Source organism: Nestor notabilis, unplaced genomic scaffold, assembly GCF_000696875.1.
Source record: "Nestor notabilis isolate BGI_N333 unplaced genomic scaffold, ASM69687v1 scaffold27388, whole genome shotgun sequence".
In the NCBI taxonomy this organism is placed as follows: Eukaryota; Metazoa; Chordata; class Aves; order Psittaciformes; family Psittacidae; genus Nestor; species Nestor notabilis.
The window spans coordinates 52,525-69,760 of record NW_009941146.1 but is presented as its reverse complement, the minus strand read 5'-3'; the positions used below and the strand labels follow the sequence as shown (position 1 = coordinate 69,760).

Genomic DNA, 17,236 nt, shown 5'->3' with positions numbered 1-17,236 from the left:
TTTGAGAAATCTTACCAGTCAGCTTTTGGATCTTGAGCGCTTACTTTCTGTTTTAAAGAATTCGGTTTTATTGCCAAGTTAATCTCAGTAACAAACAATGGGAAGGGGGAGGAGTTGGATGTCTTCATGGAATCTCCGGTCATCTCTTGTTGTTTTTCTAAAGCCCCAAAAACAGCTTCAAAAGTTCACACTAATTAAAAAGCAAAATAAATATACATTTACTAGTAATATTCTTTCTAAAATCTCAGTTGCTCAAAAGGTGTGTTTTCCCACAGGTTATGAGTAGAATCTCACCCAGTGGTGTTCTCAGAGCAGAATATTGTTACACCACTAAACAGGTTGTCTTAGGACAGCAGCAAATGTGATACTTGAAAAAAAGGTATTTTTTTATAATTAGGCCCAGGCTTTAACATTTGCCGTTGTGAAGATTTTTGCCATCTATGGGTGTACAGAGCAACATCTTGGTGCTCCATTCCTGTTTCCTTAGCGTAACACCACTATGATGGCATTGATTGTCAATGCAGGTTTTGAAGAAACTATTTTATGGTTGCTCTTTTCATGTCTCTTCTGTTAACAAAGAGAAAGGTGGTCATCTGAAGAAGCACACCTGGGGGTGTGCAGAAGAAGAAGTAGCTGTGCTGTGCAGAGCACAAGTCCAGAGTGCTGTCACTGTGGGGTCTTGTGTAGAGATTTCAGTCAAGGGGGTGTTGGTGTATCTGTGTCCTGCTTCAGCTGCCTATGGAGACATCTTTGCTCACTAGTGCGTACACTGCTGCAACTAGGTACTATGAGGTAAAAGTTGGAGATAACCAGCACTGTCCACTTCTGCTGTGTACTACCACGATACATGGAGAAATGACCACTGATTGTTATTTTCTTCTATAAGGAAAAACATAATTTTTTGTCCCCTTCTCCTGCCCAAAAGATTGAAGATTTTCTTCAGCATGCTTGTAAAATTAATTCATTCTTCATTTCAAGAGAATTGAGCTCAGGCTCCCCACTTAACAAAACAGAGTCAGGAGAGGGTTTTATGAGATTTGGTGTACAAAGGAGGCTTTCCCTCCCTTCCTCCCTCTAAAGGGTGTAGAATGGTAGTGAAGATTTTTTAGTTTGACGAGCTGGGGTTGCATTTGAGTTGATGTATGCAATGTCATCTTCCAGAGAATTTTTTGAATGAGAGAGGATTTAGCAAATTTTGATGCTTCCTGCAGTGCTTTACAAAAGTTACCTCTTATCTGCACAGAAGTCAAGAGTTACCGTTCTCACAGTAATTAGAGTACTTACCCTAAATGTCTTGATACAGGTATTCTAAAAAAGTGCCATTTGGAAAAGATAGATTTCTACAAAAAGGTAGTCTAAAAAAGTGCCAGTTGGAAAAGATAGATTTCTACGAAAAGGTTACAGTTTCTATGTAACCTTGTTTTGTGCAACTAACTTATTTTTGCCTTAGCTTGACAGTGATTTTTACACAACTGATGTGTAACTAAAGGAAATGTGATATTGAGCTTTTGAGTTTTGATTGTACGTGTTAGGGGTAGATTCCATTGCCTAAAAAGAGGGGATTTAGATTAGGGAAGACACATTACATGTTGGCTAGTTAGCTACAGGTGTTGCACAGAGGAGTAGGTTCAGTGAAAACATCCATTTCAGTGGAGGTACATTAAGTAGAAACAGAATTGCAATTCTAAAATGTATCTGCTGAGTTTATAACATAGTAATGGAGATGGAAAGATGTGTATTTGAAGGAAGCTTTTGTGTTACATTTCTCTTGGTCTTCAGTATTTAGAAAGTGAGGGATAGAATAGCTAAGATTTCTGTAAAATTTTCCACTGTGACCTGTTGAGAAAACAACTGCGAATAAAGCAAATACTTTTAGTCCTGTAGATTATGAAATTACTGTTTCTAGTGTTCTTTCCTGGAGTATTTTCTTGGATGAAGCTTTTGGATAATGCCACAAATCTGTCTGACACTTTTTTTTAATAAGCGAAGAACAACCAAACCCTGAATATTGTTTCATGTCCCAAGCTTTAGATTTGATTGTGCAGACAGGTCCTAAGGTAGAAGAATATTATTGCTGTATTCCACAGCTCAGTATTGTCATTTTGGTTTTGGACTTCTGTATCATCTTTTCAAATTGCTGTGGTTTTTTTTAATCTGCAACTTATTCTGAGACAATGGTAAATGGTGTGTAAGTAATGGCATCATCATCTGAGATCATTGCAGGAAGATGATCAAGGGGTTCTGCAGTTAATTTATCAATGCTGTTAATTTAGCTTAAAAAGTGTCTAGCACAAGCTTTGATAGCATTTTTTTTTACAGTCAGACTTAATTATTTTCTACCATGATTTCAGCAATTCCTATGTGAATGGTATTTGGGTGCATAGTTTAGCTGAGGTCTTGTACACAATTTTGTTCCCTTTGGAAGGGACATATTCCTTCTGCAAGTTTCCTTAGCCTCTTTGTAAAAAGATTTCTGGAAGATTCATGACTTAAAATAATTTTACAGGTCCCAGTGAGTTATTTTAAGCTAACAAGGCAATGATATTTATGCTTCAAGTGTTTTGGAGGGAAAGAAGCCAGTCACAATCCATGGACCGTGACTTTTGATTTCTCTCAGTTAATAAAAATCACAGACTCAGTAAGGATGAGCCACTAAAACCTTCTCCCCCCATTCCTGCATATCTTGTGTGGAGTCCTGGAGAGGTCTCTGCTTGGTTTGGTATTTCTTTTATAAATGAACGGGAGAAGGGATTAATACTAGTATGACAGAATATGTTGGCAGCACTACACTGCTGCTGCTGTTGTTAGAGCATGGCAACCACAGAAAGTTGTGGGAGGACCTTCAGGTGGGTTGTGGCTAGCTCATAAAAGGGTACATGAAACTCTCTGTGAAACACAAATCTCTTCTAACATTATGTACCCAGAGTGGTTTCTGGAGTCCCTGTTCTCAGGAGAACCATCTTGACGTTATGCTCATTCAAGGGGAACACCAGCTTAGCATTCAGCAAATGGGTGGAAAAAAGTCAAGGGACTGCTATGACCTACTGGGGAAGCATGTTAGGAAAGAGCAGGGAGTGAGGGAAGAAGCTTTGTGTCTCTCTGCAGCTGCAAAATGATCTTGACTGCTGTGTTCTTTGTGGCCCTCCCACTTCAAAAAGGCATACTGGACCCAAGAAGAAGTAGATAATGTCAGTAAGGGTGGTGAGCTTACAGACCACTTTTACATGAGAAAACAATACAAAAGTGAGAAGTCTTTGGTCTAGAAGACAACAGCAGGGGAGGGAAAACGGGTATGCTTAGAGATCTGCACATCCATAAACAGCAGGAAGAATGATTTACTGTCTGTTATCTTACAGGAACTGTGGGATTTTTACCTTAAATTATCAGGAGGTAGGTTCAGAATAAATAAAAAAATATTCCCATAATTAAACTGTGGACTGTGTCACAGGATGGTCTCACTTTTAAAAGTTCATATGATTAAAAAATGGTTAGGTAAATGAATATAGAAGAAAAATGATCAAAGGCCATTAAGCTCAACATACCAGTTAATTCTGTCTGAAGTTTCTTACTGCCTGTGGCTGGTGAGAGTACCTGTTTTCTGCACCTGCACTAGCCTGCTGCTGAGTTTTCTGTTGTGTTCCTCAGGTGGCTTGATTAAAGGGTCTAATGACTGTTAAAGGTAGGATCTGTCCCTTATCTGATATGCCAGTGGCCTAGTACTCAGTGCAACTTCACCTCTCTCTCCTGGGGTTCATGTTCCCATTTGCACATTGATGTTTACTGTGCACATTCCCTGCATTGCTACAGCTGGTTTTTGGTTCTGTAAACTAAATCAGCAAAGATAATTTTAAAAATAAAGAATGGCAAAGCAAACCAGTGCGCTCTCCCCCCTCCCCCCCCCCCCCGCACTGCACCCCCTCTTGTGCTAGATTTATCTAACAGAGGCACAGTGGAATATGACAGACAGTGGTACAGAGCTGGGAACAAGAAGCTGGAGGGGAGCAGAAACTTCTTAAACTGGCTTTGCGTCTTGAACAATTACAGTGAGGTTTTCTTAGAGCAACTGTTGCCAATGTCTATTAGTCTGAAGCTTACTCATTCTGCCTCAGACCTGAAACAGAGCATGCACACTTGAAACCCTACCAGTTTTTCCTCTTCCCCACCCCTGCAGAGATAAAACTATTTCACCTGCAGCCTAATTAAAGATACAATCTGTGCTTTCAAAGTTTTCCTTCCTCTATTTCTGATATGTTCTCAGAAAGAATTTACTTGCTAAAGTAGTTCTTCAGCTTTTAGAAATTAAGTGATTTCTATGGTTCTTGTCTCCTTTTTTCTTTCTGATCTCTAATGCAAACTGAATTTTTTTGTAATTCAGCCCTTTGCAATCCACAAAAGACCTAGGCAATGGTTCTTTAAGAGTACTGTAGGAATATAGCAAAGACTAGTTATGCTTTCTATGCAAAAATATTCTTTTTCCTACAAATGTACATATTTTCCAACCTTTAAACTTGATTGTTATTTCATAAGCATTGCAGTCTGAATACAACGTAGGAACTGCCATTCTAAAAGATATTTGATAGAACCTCTTTTAGAATATTCTCTACACTTGAGTTTACTATGCTTAAGAAATACAAATTCAGACTGATTTTAAGTTAAGATAGCTAGAGGATTTCAGAACCTACGTGGAAGTGGAAGAGCTAGGAGGGAAGAGTAACATGAGAGCATATATAGAAAACTGAGTTGTACTGAAGTGTTAAATTACAGGACAATGTTGATACAAGAACAAATAAATAAGATTTAATTTCTTCAGCATCAAAAATTGGGAAAGCTTTCTAGACAGCCTTCCATGAAGCAGAACATGACTGTGAATTGTTCAGACTTCATCTTAAAAGGCTTGATGGCATTGTTGGCTTTGACACGTGGAGACTGCATGTCCTGGAGATCTTATTTGATCCCTTGCTGGGTTCTTCACAGCAGACTGACTGTATCTTTTTGGAGGCATAAAGAAATTTCAGGCATAAAAACCAGGTGTGAAACTCCACTGAAGGTCACTGAGCTGCTACAAGCTTTATATTTCATGTTGAATATTTCTTTCTATGAAACTGATGCGTATGGGTTGGTGTTGAGACCACATAATCTAAGGATTTTTAGATGTGGTGGTTTTTTGGTTTTTGGTTTTTTTTTTTTTTTTTTTTTTTTAATTGATTCTTGATTGACACAAATCTGGGATGATAGTAATGGTTAAAAATTCCTGGGTCACAAACCTTGCAGATCATCTTGTAGGGCCACATAGAGCCGGTGGCCCGGTACCACATCCAGGCAGCTTTTGAGTATCACCAACGATGGAGCCTCGAGCACCTCCTTGGGCAACCTGTGCCAGAGCTCAGTCACCCTCAGAGTGAAAAAGTGCTTTCTGATGTTGAGAGGGAACCTCCTCTGTTTCAGTTTGGTCCCGTCACTGGGCACCACTAAAAGCAGTCTGATTTTGTCTCTTTGCACCCTCCCTTCAGGTGCTTACACACATGGATGAGATTGCTCCCTGAGCCTTCTCTTCTCCAGCCTGAAGAGTGTCAGCTCTCTCAGCTTCTCCTCACAGGGAAAATGCTCTAGTCCCTAATTTTTAACTTTTCAACTTTTAAATGTTTTTTCCTGATTTTATTATTCTCCAGCATATAAAGCCAGGCTTCCTTAAGAACATGAATTCAACCATTTAGGATTCAATTAGATCTAGAAGACGACTGTGCTTAATACTGAATTCAAATACCATTTGGGTCTTTTAATCTGTGATCTGTTAAGGTCGTATATTCCAGTCATAAGATGATCCTTGTTTGTTTCTTTTTAACCCTGCAGAGATGTTACTGTTATTGTTTCTACAGCTCTAAATATTGCCTATATTGTTGTACATAAGTGGTGTGTACTTCATTTTTCAGTCCAGGAAAACTTAGGGATCTTTTTCCACAGTGGTAGTTGTAGTGGTTGCATTAGAAGACTGGAGTGTTTGTCTCTTCTCTCATTTATGTCTTACTGTGTGGTATGTGTTGAGGAGGTGGTTGTTGTTACTACTAAATGCATGTTACTACATACATAACACAATGCCTGCTAGAGAGGCCTTGCCTGCAAGCTTCGCTGTAAAAATAAAAAATAAAAAAAAATGTTTATGGTGCAAAGTAAAATAACATCTATGCAAATTGTCACAAATTCGCAGCTCTCTGGGAAAGGGGGAGCCTGTTAAATTTTGTTGGTCTCACCTCCCCTGTTGTATAGAATGTATTCTCTGGCAAGGTATTCAGCCCAGTAACTCATTTACTTCTCTGGTCAGGTGCGTATTGTAAAATACCACTCTGCCATAAAGGTGTCTAACCTCTGTCTGAAGGCCTCATATGGAAAATCTATGAGTGCCTTTGCACTTGCCACTCTTTCTGCCAGAAATTATCTGTTCACAGATCCTAAGATGAGTTTGGGTTGTGCCTCTTCTGCTAAGGTCAGTAACTCAGTGCTTGATATCTTCTCTTTGTGAACATTACCTGCCTTGGCAGCCATTCTCTTTTTAACTGATAAACTTGAAGCATGCACTGTGATGAATTTTTTTCTAGCCTTCGAGTGAGTTTTGTGGTTCATTTCATGGCACGCTAGGTTACTAGAGCTAACCGGGTTGCTGCCTAAATGTTGTAGAGGTAAGTGATCTCACTTGTGAGTGCTATACAAGAATAAAGTCTCCTTAGTACTTTTAGGTGTTGGTCCTGCAACAAATCAGGACACACTTTGTCTATTTATGTAGAGTTGATCTGAGTTTATGTTCTTGGTCTGTTGTTAACATAATAAGCCTTTTCTATCCTATGAATCATCATCACCACCTTTCTCTGCATAGTGTCCGCTTTCTGGCAAATGGTAGCAGTTGTTAATGCTGTTTGTTAAAGCAGATAATGTCATCTTCTCAAAGTCATGCAATCATTCTCAAAGTGGCAGCCAGCCAAGTTAAACTTTCTTCTGCAAAATCTTTTTAGAGAAGTGATGGAAATTGCTATGCTAATGTGTATTGTTATCACACCTGGGGAAAGTTTTAATTTTAAATACAAATTAATGAACAGTATTTTCTTTCTGATAAGTTCACTTAATAGTCATGTCACTAAAACCACATGCTAGGATGAAACAAAAACAGTACTTTGTGAATTTTGCTGAGTCTTAGGCAACTTTTGCATTCAACAGTTGCATTTGAAGAATGCTAACACACATTTGCAGAGCTGTCTGAAAGGATGAAGTGTCAAGCCCAGTTAGTGTCTCTCTTGAAATCTCATTAGTAATATAAAGCAGAATGATAATCTTCATTGTTGTGTTAAAGAAACATGACAGTGAGTCTTGGGGGTTCTTGCCTGTTACCCAGCCTGAACACATGGTCAGGCCTGTTGCACATATATCTTCAATATCTTCTCACTGTAACTTGTTCTGATCAAATAAGAAAGGTTATGCATGCATCCCAGCAAAGAGAGTGATATCCCACCCTCTCCCTGATGAATGTAAGGTATTAGAACCCAAGTTCAGCTCCAGTTACTTGGTTAACACTTACGGTTCAGTTCTTTCCAGTACATAGTATTTCCACTGACTTAAGATCTTCTGTCTTGATCCTCTTCAGTGAAGCTGCTAATAACTATTTATATCTTTGTAGCCAATTGTAATGTTATTTTGAACAGGCAGAGTAACCAATTTGAATTTAACTTATGAAAAGATAAAAGATAGGTTGTTTATCAAATTTCCTTCACATGCCTTTGAAGGTGATCTGTCTTGCAATAAATACTGTATATAGCAATAAAATAGCAATATTATTTTTCGAATATCTTTGGGTGCTACCTGCACAATGGGTCTGTCTTCACTGCAACCTAGTTTTTTGATGGTTCTTAGAGGCAGTTTTTCTGAAGGAATTTCTAAGGAGCAGTAGTGTTGAAAGGAAACATTTTCCATTGAAGTTGGAGACTAAGGAGGTAGCTAATACCTGGGAGCACCTAGCCCAAGTGACTGGTTGGTTGAGTGAAAGAGCCTCAACAGAGTATGTGCACAGAGTTGAAATGCCAGTTAATGCTTGGGGTGTTTTTCTCCTCGAGAGCATTAGTAATAAATGCAACAGAACGAGAATAATGGGTGCCTAATAAATGCCACATACATTTTTATTAACACTTTGTCCTGGGTTCAGCTACAGCAGTCATTTTCCTCCTTCTTAGTAGCTGGTGCAGTGCTGTGTTTTTGACTTTCAGCCTGGGAACAACGCTGATAACACCGATGTTTTTAGTTGTTGCTAAGTAATGTTTACTCTGACCAAGGACTTTCTCAGTCTCATGCTTTGCCAGAGAGGAGGGGAAGCCAGGAGGAAGCAGAGGCAGGACACCTGACCCAAACTGGCCAAAGGGGTATTCCATACCACAGCACGTCATGCCCAGTATATAAACTGGGGGGAGTTACCCGGAAGGCCCAGATCGCTGCTCAGGTCGGGCTGGGTATCGGTCGGCGGGGGGTGAGCGGTTGTGTCCTTTTCCCTTGTTATTCCTCTTATCATTATTATTGGTAGCAGTAGTGGTTTGTATTATACCTTAGTTACTGGAGAGCTGTTATCTCCCCCCATGGGAGTTACATTCCTTTGATGCTCCTCCCCATCCCTCCGGGAGCGGGGGGAGGAAGGAAAAGGGGGGGAGTGAGCGAGCGACTGTGTGGTTCCAAGTTGCCGGCTGGGCTTAAACCACGACACACTTCTAGAATATGTTTCCACATTCAGGTTATAATCATTCATTTGAGGCTAGTCTTAAGAGCTAATAGATCCAGGGTTCCAAGACCGGATTCTTCCCCCCCTGCCCTTTTCCTCATACTGACTAGTTACTGCTCATTTATATTCTTTCATATTCAGCTTTATTGTAAAGGAGTGAAAAAGAATTTGTTTTTTAAAGATCAGGACTACTTTGTAGCATAACTGCCATTAGCAGGAATCATGAGGTAGACTTGCCTTTTTGTTATGAGTCTAACTGGGTATTACAAGAACAAGTGTGATTGTGGTTATGTTGTACTTCTAATAGGTGTAGCAGGTTTTCGTTGCAATAACTGGAGTCTTAGATAAGTTTTGAATGAGTATAATTAAAGACTGGGGGAAAATAGATTATTTAATGTGGAAGGGGACAGGGTCCCAGCAGTCAGGATTGAGTTAGAGCTCTTATTGCAGAGCAGAATGACAATTTTGGTAAGTTTTGCCTATTCAGTAAAGCAAATTAAAAATTAACTCAGAGATTTTTCTTTTGGTGAACTTTCTAGCAAAGTGATAGATTAATCTCTCTGCTTATGAGACCATTCTAAGCTGATCGCTGTTTGTAAAGCGGCATGCTGTCGCATGTAGGACAGGTATCTGCCCTTTTCTGGATAGTCAGTAGAAGTTCTTTTTACATGAATACTAAGCCTTCAGTGTAAAGATTAGAACAATTTGAACTTCAGCAAATTGCTGGCATTGGAATAATAATGCCTTGGGCAGGAAAAATAGTCAGAACTTGTGAGTGAAGGTAAGTTAAGGACTAGTGGTGTTCCAGGGCAGTTGTCACTTTGTTTTCCATCTTGTAAATGTCAGAATATAATGTCTTTCACTTACTTTAATGAGCTTGTGTTGGTTTCATAACCTGTGGTGCCTTTTATTTTTTTTATTTTTTTTTTTTCCTTTTGGGGTAGTGCATCACTGCCTTAGTGAATGAACTTAAGTTCTTGGAGTTGAACTGTGTTATGGTGGAATATTCAGGCATTTTTTAGGTTTCTTTTGTGTCACGGAAGTCACTTTGCTACTGTAATGTCTATTTTGTTTAATTTGCTCAGCAGTAATTGTCACTTTGATTTCACTGTCTGTCTTTTCTCTCTTTGCATATGCTAGATTTACAGTGAGTGGCACAGCTTCTTCATGCAGTGTTCCATGAAGCTGAAAGAGCAACATATTTTTACAATGTACATCTTTTTCTGATGGTGTTTCTGATTATTCTAAGCTAGTACCTTATTATGCAGGCTCTTGCTCAAATGGTTTTACTTGTTAAAATGTTTTTCCTTTGCTGTTCTTCAAAGAATTTTTTTTTTTTTTGTCTGTAAAGAAACTTTTGCTGGGTAGGAAGATTAAACAGATAAAACAGCGCATGTGCTGCCCACTTTATGCAAGAATATAAAATAACTAATTATCTATATTTGTGTATGTATGTGTGCTCATTTGGTATGTAAAGTAACTCTTCCAGGAATCCTAGTATCGATTTGTGATGTCAGCTTCATTACTGAGCTCTACAGGAGGTGCCCCAGCCATGGACAAAGATGGGACACTGTTCCCTTAAGGGACATTGCCTCTGCCGTTACCTTTGATCTTCTTATGCATTTAAAAAAGAGAAGGGAAAAATGGGCAAATGTGCTTTTTCTGTGTTCTTTGTGGAGAAAATGGTGTACTGCCAGTAGTTTGGAGTGAAACTCTTACTGTGGCAGACTTCGATCTTTTTCTAGATAGGTGCTTTTGTTAAGTAGTAGAGCGCCCATTCTTAGTATATAGGCATGCTTTTTAAGATGCTTAGTATCAAGCCTGCGAGTAACAGCCTCCAGTGACGAACCATGAGACAAGGAAGGGTGCTAGAACTGCTTGATCTTCCTGTGAGGGTAGGAGAAACTTTATCTCTTTGCTTTTACATAATTTATGTTGTTAGCAGTTTTGGAGTACTGAATGTCTCTGCTGCAACTGCTCTGAAAGCCTTCTGTACATCTTAAACAAACAGTGAAGTTACTTCAGGAAAGCAAGGTGCAGTTTATGATGGTCCTACCACCGGTTTGTTCCCATGCACTCTGCAAGGCAAACACACACTGCTGGTTATTTTGTCAGCCTGAGCTGTAAGGCAGCCTTATTTAAAAAACAACAAATAAATGCTCAAAAAATGCTACAGTATTTGTTTTGAACATCTGGCCTTTAGATTCCAGATATGCTGGAATGAAAAAAAGTATTATTTTTAGCAGAATGATCTTTTCAATTTGTTCATCTTTATGCTTACAGCAGAGAGAAGGAAGACTTTTTTCAACTCATACAAAAACCTGAGGACTCCAATCCCTTTTCCAATATATTGATAGTTGCTTGTAATAATTCTTTTGATCAGTGATCCTGTGGAGTTCATCAATGACTATGTAGCCACTACATATAAACAGTTAATTATATATTTGGGAAAACAGGGAGTACCATGAATTTGCTGTGCTTGCACATGTGATGAGAGCAAAAAGGTATTTCAGAGTCAATGTCTTCCATGGTGATTTCTGGTGTAGTCAGCTTAGAAGAGCAAGCCTCAAAGCCATGTGGTTCATTCGTCATCTGCTATAGATACTATGTGTGGTTACTTAACATAGCTGCTTATGATTGCTTCATCTTCATTAACTAATTGTGAGAAAGGAAAAGAATCCACCGAATACTTCCCAAAATGTGGAATAATTATAGTACAATTGTGACCTACTTGGCTGCTTAGCACAGCCGAATTGGAGATGAATTGGGCTGTGTGGATGTTGTTCCAGAGAATCTTAAGACCTGTTTTTCAAAGATGCCTTGTTCCTTTGTCTCCTTCAATGTGGAGTACCTGGTTTTACACCTATGGTCTTATTTTTAAACATACCTTGTCCCTTCTGAAGGTGACTTTCTTGACTGGTAATGGGGGGGCTCATGAAACCCCATTATATGGAATGGGGAGAAAAACCCAATTCTTTCAGGTTTTTGATACATGAAATGTTTTTCCTACTGGTTGAAGTGACATCAACAGTGGTTAAGGGACAAAAAATCAAGTGTGGATCTGAAAATTATTAAGTCTTTAAGCTGACAGTATTGTGTACTTCTGGATGATCATAGTGCAGGGGTGTCTTCTGTTGCTTCCTATTGCATGTGACTAGTTTTCTGGTCAGAATATGTAATGCCAACTTACATCAACTTTTTGTATGACAAAGGGAGACGGCTGTTAAATAGTGTGGGTAGTTTAAAAAAGAAGAAACAACCTTTGCTGCTGTTAATCTACTAGCAAAGCACACTCCTCTCATTATATTATTTCAGATGCAGTGGGTAAATGGTAGAGAGAAAATGTGGATGTGGATGGGAAGAGTTCTCATGTGCTAGCATAGACCATGAGAACCAAAACTGAGAATCGCTTCTCTTAGCAAAGGTAAGCAGCATTAGGAATTCAGTTTTAGCAAGAGACAACAGGAAAAAAAAGCTTGCAATAGCACAGATCTTTCTAGAAATTGGTTTTCTGATTCTGGATAAAAATTTGAGGTAGCTACATACTCTGTGATCTTGATGTGTGTTAGCCAAGCAGGACAGGAGAGACTTAGTACTGCTGTAAAAGAAAAAGCCCAAGTAGATACCCAAGCAGACATACTGCTCAGCAAAGTTAGAAAATCATTCTAAGTGATATTTTACTAAAGTCATAATGACTTAGAAGCAAAGGCATGAGGAAGTTCAGAAGCTCAGTGCGCTTTGTGGTCTTTGAAATTCATACTTTTCTTCTGACCTATGAGAATATTTTACAGGCTCTTCGTGGTATTTACCTTGGGTTTAAGTTCTAGGCATGTGAATAAAGTCAGTCTTCCATCTGAGTGTGCAGATGGAAGATGCCTTTTGTTAGGTTAAACCAAAATCCACTGTTGTGCCGCTGCATTGTAACTTTAGGTAACTGATAATTTCCTGAAGTGTGCTAGCTGTCCACTTTTGAGAAGATTTTGTTGTCATTCAAACGTATACCTGCATGTTGTCATTGACGCCATGGATGATTAGACGTGGACTCAAAAATTCTAACTGTTGTATCTCTGTGATCTGTTGTCTGTTCCTCCTCCCCCTGCCCGCCCCAGCCCCAGCTGTGACATGGAATCACCACAGTTTTGTAGTCAGCATTTTGTAAAAACTGAGACAAATTCACTTACATATGAAGCTGAAAGCGACTGGTTTGTGGGGAAGGAAAGAAAGCATGAAGCATGTGTTAAAACAAAATATGAAAAATTGATGGGTGCTAATGCAGGCTTTATAGCACATCTTTAAGCTGCTACAGATGTGATTTCTGATAAACTGTAAACAGTTCTTTATTTATTAGTCTGAGCCCTTTGAAGAAAGTCTTTTGGAGTGTCTCCATCTGAATTACTGCCAGGATAATGGTTACAGTGAGTTGGTTAGCTGGAATTTCCAAATAGCTTAAGAAAATCCGTCCTGTGAGCCAGTATAGCTGACTTAGTCCAGAGGCCTTTCATTACTTTGCTGCTGGTGATGCTAGCAGGTGACTTGTGGAGTTGCTAGTTTGGTTTTAACAGCCAAAGAGTTCAGAGCAGTAGAATGTTACATATGGTAGGAAGCTGCAGTTCTTGGTGCTTTGAAATTCAGAAGATCAGGGGTGAACATCTTCCTTCCAACTGGGAAGCTCTGATATCTACCAGAGGCTTGAAAAGTTGCTATTATGCTATTTTTTTAAAATGGGCATCAGAGGAAAATAAGAGGAAACCTCCTAAAAGTGGCTTACATTGTTTAAGTAAATATCTTAAGAAATGTGTCAAACCATTTGTTTACTTCAGTGATGTTCTGTACCTTTGACAATTGTGGCTTATAGGAATGATCTCAGGAAAAAAATACAGTTGGTACATTTTCTGTCGTTTTTTACACGAATTAAACTGTTTAGGGCTGTTGAACCTGTACATCAGTCTATCAGAAATTCCCTACGAAAGCTAATGTATTCTAAAATTATATTTCTAGATATGAGTGTATTTTAAAGCTTTATAAAAAACTTTTGAATGGCTTTCTTTGAAGGAATTGGAAGTTTAGAGCTTGTGCTGGGCCTCTGGCTGGACAAGCTGATAACATTGGACTTTTATCACATCAGAAAACATATTCAAGTGGAAAATATTCAAGGTACAGCTAAATGTGTTTTTCAATTACAGAGCAGTGCATTCTGCACAAGTTCTCAGGCACCTGGACATGAGCTAGTGATGAACTGAGCCTGTGTAGCCACCGTTAATGAAAGGCTACAAGTGCAATGAGCGGTTTGGCTCAGAGGCAAAGCATGTTTGCGTTATACCAGTACTGTGTACCAGCTGTGTAACTTCTGGTTTAGGCAGACATGTCATCTAAGGTAGGAGCTGAGACTAGGCAGAAAAGATTGTGTAAGATATGTTTGTGGATTTGCATCTCTTCAGCTTTTTTTGCTGAGCTGTTGCACTGTGGGTTGCTAAGAAAACTGCTCAGTGTGTTCTCCCCCAAACTTGGTGGAGTCAGTATGTGTAGTATGGTGGATGAAAGCATGGCTTCGTCCCATGTGTTTCTGCACTGAGACTGTAGCCTCTTGATAACTTTGAATTTTGTGTAGCATGTCTGTTGCTGAGTAGGTGGAGAACTTTCATCCATATCCATATCTTAGAAACCTTACTGTGTTCTCTGCTTGTGCTTTGTCTGTAGGCTTCACTGGTTTGTGTTTTTCTTCTCCATCCGTATTTGTTTGATTTTTATTTTTTGCCTTGATGTGAAGAGCAAGTAGAAATTTTTTCTGTATATCACGTAAGGCTTATTTCAGTACATAATGCAAACATATGCCTAAGGTTGTAGTTTTCATGAATGGCCTAAGTCAGTCTAATTCTGCACCATATTTTCACCTCCTCTCAAGCATTGGTATTAGCAAGCACAGGGCCGCATAGGGAGACACACAGCAATCTCACTTGAAACCAATCACACCAAAAAAACCCAAACTGATTTAAGTTACTCTGTGGTCTTACGGCTGCCAGCAGAAGCATAAAAGCATTTAAGGAGAAGTTGAAGTACTCTGAGCTGGTGTCTTTAGTTTGGGGGTCTGTCATTTCTGGTTTATTTCTCACGGCACTCATTGGAGTTGTATATAAAGCGTATTGGTGTTTCTTTGTTGGCTTCCTATGCTCTGTGTAGGTGTTCTGTGGCTAGAGAAAACAAAACACAGATTCATTGTTCTTCACAATTCTATAATTTCTACAAGAAGCATTTATTTGGCTCTTGCCTTGGTCTTGTATGTGTAGCATTGGTGAAGTGAGTGGGGCTTCACCCTGGCGCCGTAGTCTGCCAGTTAGCAGGCTCAGTTTGTTTGCCACCCAAGATGGGCTGTGGTTTGACTTCTGCACAAAACGGATGGTTGTCTTCCTTCTAGAACTGAGTGCTGTTAGATTTTTATACTTACAAGGAATCTGAAATCTTCCTTTCTTTTTAATGTGGGTCTGTATTAGTAGTTAAGTAGTTACTTAAGTGGGTAAAAATCTGTGGTGTATCATACGAATACCTTCTGGTTTGATTATTCTTAAATACATTGTGGATTACAAAAAATTTCAGATTACAGTAATGATGTACACTGACTATGTTTCTTTTCTTTTTTCTTTGGTCTCTTCCCTTCATGTGAATGGTGTATTCGTACTTCTCATCATTGTTGCTGATTTTTTTGCCAATCATCTAGAAAACCACCTAAGGTAAGTGTTTTGTCTCTTTTTGCATTTGTACCTGCTTGCAGATGTTGGGCAATGCAGAAGTGTTGGGCATATTGCTGTAGTACGTGATCAAATACAGCTTTGATAAATGAAAATACATGAAAAAATCTGTTCTTCATACTTCTAAGTTAAAGACTTTATAATTCCAGAAAAATACAGTTTAATCCAACTGACACGCAGGCAAAGCATGACGTGTTAAAGCTGTGACGAGGACAAGCATGATCTTACCGTATTCATAAAAACATTAGAAAGAGTAAATACATGTCATGTGTTAAACGTTTAATTGCATACAGTTGTGCTTAAAATTTAAAATACTGTTTTTAAAAGGTGGCATAATACATCTAGTAAGAAACAAAACTGTTCTTGTTTATAGTTGATGATATCCAGGGGATTAATGATTTGTGTAAAGTGGCCAGTGCACCGGAATTTGCCTGGAAAAGATTCTCTGTCTTGTTTGTAATACAGGGAAAGGGAGGGAGAATGTGTGTTAGGTACTTACTGGGATAAAGATGAAGCTTCATTGAGATGGCAAATACAGTATTGGTACGGGGCTGATAGCAATGATAAAGTAAAAGGACTGTGAGAACTGCATCATGTCAGCACATGCAAAACACTGCATTGGTATTTTGCTTCAGCAATTTAATGATAATTTTATCCTTTCTGTTGGATGGTACTTTTTGCAGCAGAAAACTATAGTTAGCTGTGAATGAGCTATTACATTATAATATTTTCTTTGATTTGTAGATTTTCAAGGAACAGTACATTCAAATCTGAGTTCTGCAGGTGTAGCAGAGCATTCTGTAGGCCTCTTGGGAATAGAAATTGGGAGGCATATTGATCTGTATGTGTCTTGTATGGTTATCTATGTAGTTTATGGTTCAGGCAGCTATTTTATATGTATGCATGCATACATAAAAATGTAGTTTAAGGTCACAGCAGGTGAAAATGAATAACACTGATACTGAAATTTAAAATGGAAAGCTGTACTGATTTACATCCCTCCCCACTCTTCCACCCTGATTCAATTTCTTAAAATTATGGACCTGTTTTTTTTTTCTTCTAATTTTTCAAATTTTTTGAAAGTGTTTGATAAAGTCCTATTAGTAAAAATTAATGCATTTAATACAAAAGAGTTTCATCATTGTTTTTTTTTTTAAATGCAAAAACCCTTCTTCTTTCTGTTGTTATTTCACAAAAACTTTTTTATAAGTTCATTTTCTGTACTTCATCATTCGTGTTCCATTACAGGCAGATAAAGTTATTCTTGACATTATGTAAAAGCTTAATTATAGCCTTGCATTTCTTGGACAAAAACATAACAGTTGCAGCTTGTGCATATATGCCATGGTGGTAGTAGTAGTGTTAGATATAGCTAGATGATCATCAGCACCCTTAAGCTATAATGCCTAAACTTATGAGGTAGTATGAAATGTATATCACTTTGAGACAGAAGGAGGTTCTCACCATCAGTGGAAGTAGACATTGTTTTTAAAGACACAAGATTATATGTTTCTTGATTTTATACAGTTTTTAGGGTGCTGCACGTAGTTAGTCTTCAAATCAGGATATTTTGAAATGAAATTTCTGAACTGTTGGAAGTTTGTTTGCTTTAGTGAGCCAGTTTATCATCCATCATGGATGAATTGTGATCCTAGTTCAAGCTGGTAACTCTGAAGCACTGGTAGGAAAAGTTATATAGGGATATTAGGGCATTTTCCTATTTCTACAAACATTGTGTTTAAGT

At 38.6% G+C, this 17,236-nt stretch overlaps 1 protein-coding gene across 1 annotated transcript in view; it reads left to right on the top strand.

The window, feature by feature from the left end:
• KIF13A (kinesin family member 13A) overlaps positions 1-17,236 on the top strand; it is a gene marked incomplete at its 3' end in the record, with an annotated part of 96,953 nt that overhangs the window by 27,405 nt on the left and 52,312 nt on the right. The window contains exon 2 of the mRNA XM_010020721.1: positions 15,462-15,474. Within this exon, the coding sequence (XP_010019023.1) occupies positions 15,462-15,474 (13 nt within the window). The remainder of the gene's footprint in view (positions 1-15,461; positions 15,475-17,236) is intronic.